The 10,306-nt window shown below is 51.0% G+C and overlaps 1 protein-coding gene across 1 annotated transcript; it reads right to left on the reverse strand.

The window, feature by feature from the left end:
- Positions 1-202: 202 nt before the first annotated feature.
- Positions 203-6,322, reverse strand: BDV14DRAFT_188116 (uncharacterized protein; the record flags this gene model as incomplete). Its single annotated transcript, XM_073771024.1, has 7 exons — positions 203-1,372; positions 1,432-1,795; positions 2,809-3,883; positions 3,943-4,882; positions 4,944-5,187; positions 5,319-5,749; positions 6,050-6,322. 7 exons carry the CDS (start codon positions 6,320-6,322, stop codon positions 203-205), a joined length of 4,497 nt encoding a protein of 1,498 aa, XP_073630959.1.
- Positions 6,323-10,306: the final 3,984 nt, after the last annotated feature.

Consider the following 10,306-nt stretch of genomic DNA (forward strand, 5'->3'; position numbering starts at 1 on the left):
TGTTGGTATTGGTATTTTTATTCAAGCCAAACATGTCAAGTTGACTTGTATGGGGTAATGGAGGTGGATCTTATTGTATGGTTGAAGCTATACTTATGACGCCAGATATGCTATTGATACATAACGAATGCAAGAGAATAAAAAAAAAAGAACAGAAACCGATGCCGTGGCCGTAAGAACCATATATAGAGTAGGCAGCCATCTAATCAAGCCCACCAGCTAACCACTCTCCAACCTCAACGCCAATTTCCTTCGCCATTTCGCCAATCCAATCACCCGAGACATTTACGCACCACTTCTCGCCCACATCCGCCGTCGTATTGCCGCTATTAACACCCGCCGAACCGAGGCCCAATCGACTTCCACTTGCACGCCCTGCAGCAGGAACGATGAGACGGAGCCGACGAAGCGTCGCAAGTTCAGAGTAGATTGAGTCTGCAATTGCAGTGAGTCGGAGCTGGTTCGCTGGCGGGTTGGGATCGATGGCGTGGTATATAGCGATTAGTCGTTCGAGGGGGAAGGGGCGGGCTGTTAGGATTGTTGAGGGGCCCGTGATACCGGGTCCACCGCCCGCAGCGGAAGTTGTTGCTGAGGTTGTAGCAAAGGCGTTTTCGAGAATAGATTTGGTGATGCGTGTTTTTGTTCTCTTGCCTTGGCCTCTCCGGCGGGAGGCTGATGCTTGGCTTGCTTCTCGGTCTTCGGCTGCTTGCGCTTGAGAAAGGACCTTCAGGCGTCGTCTGTGGTGGGCGCGTTTGTTTCTTGCGGATAGGGATGAGGAGGAGAATTTGGAGAAGAAGATTGTGTCTAATCGTTGGGGAGTGTGAGAGGCGAGATAGGCGGAGGTTAGGACGAGGGTAGCGAAGTAAGGTAGGGTTGGCAGAGGCGAAGGCGCTGAAACAGCTGATAATAACGATGGCTTGACGAGTGTGCCATTCGTAGTCGGTGGAGGAGTATCCTCTGTGACGATATGGTGGACCAAAGCGGCTTCGCCCTGTCTTCTGAACAGGGAGCGGTTCTTCACGAGGAGTCTAGAGAAATCCCAATCTCCGCTGCCCCCGGGCGGAGCTTCACCGTTAGTAATCGGAGAAACGAATTGAGGCCAAAGCTTCTCGCATATGTTTTTGAACACTGGTACGGAACTAGCAGTTGGGCCGACGAGCGAATCATAGACGGCGGAGACAAAGTGAGGGTATAGCTGTGAAGATGATTGCGCAAGCAGGCCGAGCACAGCCGGGGCACCGGCGTTCAAAATTATAGTAATCGCTTCCTTGCGAGTGTACGGCGGAAAGTTTATATGCGGGACTCCAGTCGCCTGGAGGAAAAGCGGGCGAGGCGTAGAATTGAGGATCAATACAACAGAGAGGGATGGAATCTGCGCCAGACATAGACAGTTAGTTCCTTGTTTCGCAACCACAATAATATTTAACTTACCACTTCCCCCAGCTTCGCGAGTGCAGATAACAGCGTAGGCGGAGCCTCTCGCTGTTTATCAATCCCATCCAAAACCAGAACGAATTTGTCGACCGGTTTCCCAGGGTTCGAAGAAAGGCACTCGCCTAACAGAACCGCAAGGGAGCTGACATGTTCGCATCGTCCTTTTCCAAACTTCTCCCATTCCTCTTTGCGCCCAAGCGAGTTCAATACCGCCCACAGTATCTTCGTCAACAGATGTCGACCCGTAATGCACTCGGGGCTTCGAACAATGGCGTGCGGAACTTCGAGCAATGCAAGGACGTTGGTGACAATGGTCGACTTGCAGGTAGCGGAGATGCCATGAACAACGACAGTAGACGGGCTAGGTAGTCCGGGCTATATAGTTGAAGATAAACGTCAGCATATCGACTCCTGTCTGGTGTTGTCGCTTCGAAGGTGCTGGGATCCTCACTGCTAGTAGGCTTGCTAACTGCCGCGCTTGAAGCTCCCGACAAGGCCATTGCGGGCTTAAGGACTTGGAAACCTTGGCTGGCAGCATCGGGTATAGCTCACATTAGCCGTATAGCCTGCAGACAAGTGACGGAGGTTGCAGGACAGTCGCAGGGAAATATAGGCCTTCGAAGGGCTTAAGAAGATCGGAGCCCACGCGCGGAACCAGTAAACACCCTGGTTATCTATCAGATCACGTGCCGATAACGATACCAACGTTGCGCCAGAACCCGGGCCCATCAGTTACTAGGTTCGTACTATCCGGATATTGTTTGGAGAGGAAATATTTAGTGTAGTGTAAATCCATATTCTACCGCGAAGGCTAGATGGTACATTGATACGAGAAAAAGGGAGAATACATAACAAACGAAATCGCAAGAAAACAAAGGCACCGCTGGCTGGCGATATAGATACATCTATTCTAGCGCTTCTCCTCCTATGTCAAAAGTGAAGGATGGCATCTGGAATGATATAACCACGCGCGGAAAAAACTTCAGAGAATGGGTACTTGGATTGCAAGTAGGGATCGCAAGGCCAAGTCTCGGGCGGGGAACAGCATGTCCATTTTGCTTTCCTCGCAAGGAGGAAGCTGGATCAGAATAAGAGACAAAACAAGAAAGCAAAACATCTCAAGCGTTGTCGTCGTAGACAACCAGAAACTGCATCCAAGCGTTGAAGAAATACAAGACAGAATGAAGAAGATGCTTTCACCAAAGATCGCATCTCTTCCGTCAAGAAAAAGGTCCAGAAAATGCAACGAGATTGCATTAAAGATAGAGGTCGTCAGTGGTATCATGGTCCCCAGTATGTATTGACAGCGTGCGAGGGTAGCCGTAAAATTCGTCAGGTCGTGTCATCATCAGTAGGAGTACAGTTCAGAAATACGAGGCGTAGATGCCGTTCGATTGAACGGAGGCACTGTAAATACCAGAGGAGTTCTCACTAGCTCCAGAAGGCGTGTTGGATGTGGAACCAGTACCAGATGCCGGAACAAAGTTCTGATTTCCGTACTGTGCACCTCCGGCAGAAACGGGAAAGGGGTTCTGTTGGTACATAGATTTCTGGGGCTGTAGAAATCCTGGAAGCTGAGTCGAGTTCATCTCATTTGGAGTCACTTGGCCGCTAGTCGCAGCACTGCTTCGACCCGAATTTTCGGAAGCCATCATCTTACCAGCGATACGTCGACCGTGGGGAGTCTGACGAATCGAAGGCAGGATAGGGCGGACAGACTCGACAATGCGGGTGCGGGTCTCCTGGTCAGCGAAGTCCATCGCGGTTTGGACGACGTAGTTGGCAAACGAGTCTCGGAGCATCTTTTCCAGTTCAACTCCAGACAGCATCTCGTCAATCATCAAACGCCGCATCGGCATCTCGGCTGTGCGTAAGCATTTTTCGATGACATTGGAGCTGAACTTCTGTTTGGAAAGCGCCGGAATGTTGCCGCGGAACGCTTGGCAGAGAGGCTCTGTAAAGTGAGCTTCGGCGAGATCAAGGATGTACTGGACAACGTAGTTGCCAAATGGGTCCTGGACGAGCGAGAACGCATTTGAGGTGATCTGTGCGATCAATTGGGCACGCTGTTCTCCAGAGGCATGGTCAATGCAGCGTTGAAGAACACAGCAGCCGTGGCGATGGGTACCGACAGTAACGCAGTGGGCACCAACCGCGTCATAGATGAATTGAGAGTCTCCTGCAGAGAGGCGGTTGAGGCACTTTTGAATGACATGGTTTCCGTTCAAATCTTGGACCAGCTCCACAACATGGTCCTTCAATGACATGATGACCGTCTGTGTCTGCTCCGGAGTAGAGATAAACTCAATCATCTTCTGCAAGGCCCGAGTGCCATGCTGGTTCAGTGCAATCTTCACCAGCTGATTAGAGGCACTGTTGATTAGTGCCGTGCGTTGCTCGTCGTTGGAGTATTCGAGTAGCTTCTGACACAGGTAGTTGCCAAAAGGATCTGGTGGTGGGAATATGATTAGTGCTATTGAAAGTAACGTTCACATTTGCAAGACATACCAGTCATAAGTTCGACAACGTGCAGGTGCGTCTCATCGAAAATCATTTGAACGTGCTCCGCGTTGCGCTCCTCAAGCTTCCTCTGGAGGAACCTACAGCCGTGCTGATCCTTGCAAAGACCATATATCTGATCACGATATTGCTCTAGAGGAGCGTTGTTAAACCGAGCAAGGGCAGAGTCGCCATCTGCATTGCGGCGGGATCCAGCAGGTTTGACCTGATTGTCGCCAAGGCGATAGTTGCCATACGAAGGATAGCCGTTGAACGAAGGTGAGGCGTTGTACTGGCCGTTGACTGGCATTGACGGTCCCATGTACGCTGGCATACCATACCCGTAAAACGGAGGTTGGAGATTGCCCAGAGATGTCTGAGGCATCGTTGTGTTACCCGGATTGACAGCGCCAAGTTGGGGTCCGAAGGGTGCGGCGTTGGGCTGCAAGATCGTCGGCTGGGATCTTGAGTGAGACGGCTGAGCGTCTTCATGCTCAGGCGACCCCTTTGACTGACGCGGAGTAGTAGCATGAGCTGGAATGCGGCCTAGACTAGCATTGTGCTTGTGGAACTGTTCCGCATGGGTCTTCGGGGGAGTAATGGCTGGATTAAAGGCATCGCCCTTCACAGTAGGCAGATCGTTAGTAGAGTATGACGACTGCAAAGGAGCAGGTCGGTTTGATGAGGTGGAGCCATTCGCTTCATGATGTCCTTCAGCAGCGTATAACACATTCGCCTCCAGTGAGAGTCTAGGGGCATGTCTGGGCGTGTTTGAAGTGACAGTGTGAGGTTCATCGGCAGAAGCGCCGATACGACCCAGACGAAACATATTGAGAGAGTTTTGAGGCATGCTTTGGTGAGAAGAGCGGTGGCGGCTGTGAGAATTCCAGGACTCAGGGTTAGGAGTCTTTGAGTTGGCCAAGTCCAAAGCGTCTGAGTTGGCCGAGAGCTGAGAGCTGGGTCAGTAATCGAGAATTTGTGTTGCGAGATGAGGCCATCAATCAACTTACAAAGTCGGAACCGTCCCTGCGAGACAGAGTGGGGAACTTGTCGTCCGGTTCAGTCAATTTCAGATAACTCTTAATATCCGGTGTTGGGATTCTGTCCTCGTCCTTCAAGATCGAACGATCTTCCTCACCGTGGAGCAGGTATCTAGCGGGGTTGAAGCTCTCTCGAGCCGATGAGCTATTGAGCCCCGAAGTACTCGGTCGAACTTGAGAAGTAAAGCCGGAAGGCATCGAGTATCGGTGAATTCTAAGGAGAATGGGAGTCAGTAACACAAGCGATGACGGCGAACTCAGGCTCTCAAGAGTAATCAGGTAATTGAAGCGACGGGAAAGCAAAGGAGAGGAGAAAGCAATAGACCGTAGGAAGAAAATACTTACGATGGGCCGGGGCGGAAGGGGGAAGTAGGCTCGTTGTCAAAGTCCTCCTTCTCGGAGTTTCTACGAGAACCAGGAACGGAGTGAACAGCGAAACGATTCCTTGGAGTCTGTGTAGAATCACGGTTGATTTGACTTGGGGGACTGGTGACTGAAGTTGCGAAAACGTTGAAAAAGCCTGGAGATGAGGTGACGCTGGAGGTAGAGAAGCGTGAAGGGCGAGAGAAAGCACCAGGGAAGCCGTTTTCACGATACTCTGGCGGGGTCGTAGGTTCGCTGACTGGTCCAGAGATGCCTGCATGAGCAAGATCCTTTGCAAGCTGATTCATCTCGAGTTGCTCGCGCTCGTGTTGCAGGTCGAGGAGCTTCATGTCCTCTTCAAACCGGCGTTTCTGTTCTCGCATGTACTCAAGATGCTGGCGCTTCTTTTCAAACTGTTAAAAAATGAGTCACAATCCATGAATTGAGCAATGAGAAGTGAGAGAAAGGAGACAATGGAATTGATGATAGAAGTGAGAATGGAAGTGAGGGGGGCGGTTGAAGTAACACTCAAGGAGGGACAATAGCCAACAATGGTCAAGTGAAGAGAACAGTAGAGTGGGGTATTGAGATAGGAATTTGTTTCAGGTCAATAGCCTCATCAATCATCTGCATGGGCAAGATAGGAGTCACATATTATTGTGACCCGGCAGTGCGGGTTGAGGTGTGAATATAGTCCGGGGTACCAAGCTTACCGACGAGAGTAGATCTTGCGGATCCGGCATCGGGGGCGCGGCCCCGACATTATTCATGTAACTCCATGACGAAAGCTTGCTCGCATCTGTGGTAAATCGACGTTGAAGATTGGCACGAACTTCGCTTGACGACCGGGGGAATGCTGAGACGAAGTTTGAATGACCCGGAGACAGCGAAGAGTAACCGGGAAAGGTTGAGTCTGAAGGAGGCGAGCGCGGAGAGGGAAATCGAAGCTCATCGAGACGTTCACTTAGTCCGTTTTTGAAGGCCATGATGGGCGAGCGGCTGGAAATTGGGTAATATACAGGACTAATATGTTCAGAACGCAGACGAGGCAGAAGTCAGCTATGTCATGATACAAAGAGCACTGATTAAGCGATTCAGGCAGTCGACCGAGGGACTGGTTTGCGGTAACGCATGCAAGCGAATTGGGGTTTTGAGGTTCAAGTAGAAAACCACAGTGCTGGCGGTGTGCTCCCTCGAGAGCGACTGATGTAAGGAGTCGAGACTCAAGAGGGGCGGAGGGGTGATTTGTCGAAGCGAAACTCGGAAAAGAACAGCGACTCACCCACAATGAACGCCTCGATAGTTTGAGTTTCAGGAACGGGAAGAGACTCGGAAAACCAATATTTGTTCGGCACGCACGTAAGGACCGTCTGACGCGAAACCGGGCGCCGTTCACGCACTCTTGTAGCGCTCTCGAAAAATGCGGAGATCTCGATGGACAGTGTCTGAATCACGGTGTGGATGTCGTCGCGGAACGCGCTCTCGGTCGTGTCGAGGGCGGCGGGAGAGGCGTAACAATAAACGAATGGACAGATACACGGTAAAGATAGGGCGGATAGGACAAGGAGGAAAGAAAGAGATGTTATACAAGTCGCATGGGCACGAAAAGAGAGGGAAGGGGAGCAGAGAGCGAGAAAGGAGGGCGAGAGGGGAAAAGGAACGAAGTGGGCGGCGGCTGGGAAGGCAGGCGGGGAGGGTTGAGACGCTCTCACTCGCGCTCGTTTAGGCAGTGCTCGCCCTCAGCACGTCCCAGCTTAGGGGCCATTTGCGTCGCTATGGCTTGAATGCCTTTTTCTTTTACTTTATTGCCCTTTCTTTTTCTTTTTCCTCTCGTGCCTTTCCCTCTATACTGCGGGCTTTGCTGGTAGGTTTGCCTCGAAATCATCCGAGAAAAGTACCTGGTCTTAGGCCTCTAGTACCAATACTCTTTTTCTTGCTCATGCTAGACTCTGTCTAAACGAGGCTCTTGTTGCATACAAGGCTCCATGTAATCAGCTGGCAGACAGAGTAGTCCAGTAGCCCGGCAACGCTGCTTTTTCCTTGAATATGCCTACACCTCTTTCGATATCGAGAAATCGACGACAGCTGTCGCGCAGAGATAACCCTATCAGTGACAACCTACAAACGATACCACAGCCGAAAACCATGTTCAGTCAGTGCGTTGCATGTCCCTTTCTGACGCATGGGTTTCTGTTCACTCAGAGCCCAGGCTGATGAGCTGTCTTGCCTTTGCCAACCATCCAGTCGATCATTCGCTTTCGATGGATCAAGAGTTGAATCTCGCTGCGCGGTCGATTGTGATTCGGCTAAGTGCTGCTAGTGGTGACTAGAGCTTCGGAGCTAATGCATTACTTTATGGGGAATAGAGTGCTGGCTCGTCCTTCAGGTATCCAGGTCTAGACAGGGATCATGGAGTAGATCTTCGAACACCTTATCTCCGCTCCGCTGGCAGAGACCATCCGATGCTGCGATAAGATATTGGATGCTGACACCCCAACTGCTTCACTCTTGGTTACCACCCTTATCGGGTCGCCAATACTTTGCAACAAAAAGTAGAAGTATGCGCTGGACTGCTGGTCGAGAGCGTGGCCGATGCAAGTGTTTCTGCAGCAAGTGGAGACGCCAGCCCGACTTAAAAAAAGATGTGACGGCGGATCAGGCCCTAGCCACCGATGTGACGGGGCATGTATGGAGGGGCCTGGGTCAGAAGGATTTGAGTCTTGACCCTTTCTCACCTTGCACAAGGGTAACCTGCTTAGGAAATACTTGGAGCAACAATTGAAAGGGGCGTGCGGAGAGCCTGAGCTCCTGCTTACTGGGAGCCAACCAAACAATCGCTCAACAAATGGGTGTACCACAAGTTGAGCATTTCTGGATTGCCACGCGCGACCCAAAGGTTCGCGACAGACATCATGAGGGGAAACATCTTAGTCATGCTGATCTTGACAAAGCCCTTTTGCTGGATCCGTTCTAGCATCCTGCGCTGACAGGCTGGATTGCAATTTGCGGCAAGAGACTCTGCTACCGCTGCTTGGTGCTGGCCTTGTCGTCAAAGAGAAACGACAACGCAAGAATGGTTGAACGGGCGCTGCTGATTGTCTCATCACAAACTGATGCAATGGCTTGCCACTTAGAACGAAGCCATTGGAGATCTGAGGCCAGCTTGACGATTGTTGGCTGCTGATTGGTGCGGCAGAGGAGAAGCGGTGTACAATCGCGAATGGAGGCGACAATTGCCCTGGGCTCGACTGGGTGATTATCGCGCCAACTGCCTCCTTTTAATTTCGCCAGTGTCGAGGTCATCTGCAGGCGCTAACTCGTGCTGCTGAATGTGAGGCCTGAAAATGCCCGGTCCATGCTCAGAGACTCGATGCTCGATAGTCAATAATCGAAGTCGATCCATCCGCGATCGTCGGGCTGCTTATCGATAGAAAATGCCGTTATCGATAACACTCGGCTCGGGTTGGATGATGACGTCCTTCGCTGTGAGTCATAACTGATACCTCACACCCCGTGAACACCCCCTCTGGCTCTCTTTCGTTTGATCATCGTTTGTGGGGATTATCGGAGACACGAGGATGCGATACCGCATCGAAATGCAAGACCTCACGGACGGCGGCATTCAGGAGCCATAATTTCCGACAACTGCTCAGTTGCACCCCAGGCTCTGGACCGAGACACGATTCAAGGGGCCCGAAATTCAGCAATCCAATCATTGGGGGCCACTTTTCGCCAACATTGGTGACCCTGCCACGGGCTTACAGCTTACATATACTGGGATGCTTTGCCGAATCCTGCCGTAACAGTGGTACAAGTACCTACCTACCGAACACAAGCTACGCAATGCGAGGTATCTTCAGATGGACCGCTCATTCGCAAGTGTGGACTCACCCCAACATGTTTCCTTTTCCCAAGCATTGAGAGCCCACGGAGTAACCTTACCAATAGTATGCTTCCACTTTCATACGGCAGGAATACAGTGAGGAACATTCGTTGGTCCAAGCATCCCACCCCGGAGGCTTTACCCGACTGAGGCAACCTTAATTAGCTCCACCGATGCCCTTTAACGTTCATTGAGGATTCCAGAAAACTACGGGGTGCGGAACTCTATCTTGCACATTAGGGCTACCGATGTACGGCATGCGTCTTGATAGCTGCGGAAGTCCAGGCCACTGAGAGAGCTTTCAGCATTTACTTCCACTAGCCCTTAAAAGTCAATCATCGGACTTGAGATAATAACTTACACTCCTTTCGTGCTTTGAGTCTAGACAACCCTGCTTCACTTCTCGCCATACCTCAAATTGACTCTGCCAAAATGCTATTGCCAACGAATGTGTCTCAGGAATCGCCCTAATGCGCCTCGTCCCGACGTTCTACGCGGCCTCGAAGGGTCTCTCAACTTGCGGTCAAGGGCCCACCGCCACAATAGAAGGTCCGCTACACAAAGGCCTTGCAATCGTAACCGGACATGCACTGCTAGTTCCTTAATATCTTTACATACATATGAACATGTTGTCTGAGGTCTCGACCCTCATTCCATTCAACGGCCCGAAGTTCAAGTTCGAACTCATGCTCGGTGCCCAGTGCCCAAAAAGACACTACCTGTACGGAGGTGTGCACCAAAAGTCTTCGCCGCGCTAGTAATGACGCTAGGAACACAGATGTACCACACCATCCACGTGCTAGTAAATTACTATGGCAACGAATGTTTTGATACATCATAAATCCTACCAACATTAAGGATTATCTATTAACCTCTTTGAGACCTAGTTTTGAAGCTATTCAGACCGCTATTTCATTAATCTTCATGATTTATATAGTGTTTTAAAGTGCGGATCTTCCTTATTCTCTTGCGAAACGTGCCTGCCTTCCTCCCTCCCTCGCCGCCTTGCTGCTAAAGATCCTTTATAATGCCCTGCAAGCAGTACCATCCTCTAGAAACCCGAGTTCAGGTGCTTACATTATGGGCC

This window comes from Aspergillus stella-maris, assembly GCF_047715825.1.
Source record: "Aspergillus stella-maris strain CBS 113639 unplaced genomic scaffold BDV14scaffold_11, whole genome shotgun sequence".
Lineage (NCBI taxonomy): Eukaryota > Fungi > Ascomycota > Eurotiomycetes > Eurotiales > Aspergillaceae > Aspergillus > Aspergillus stella-maris.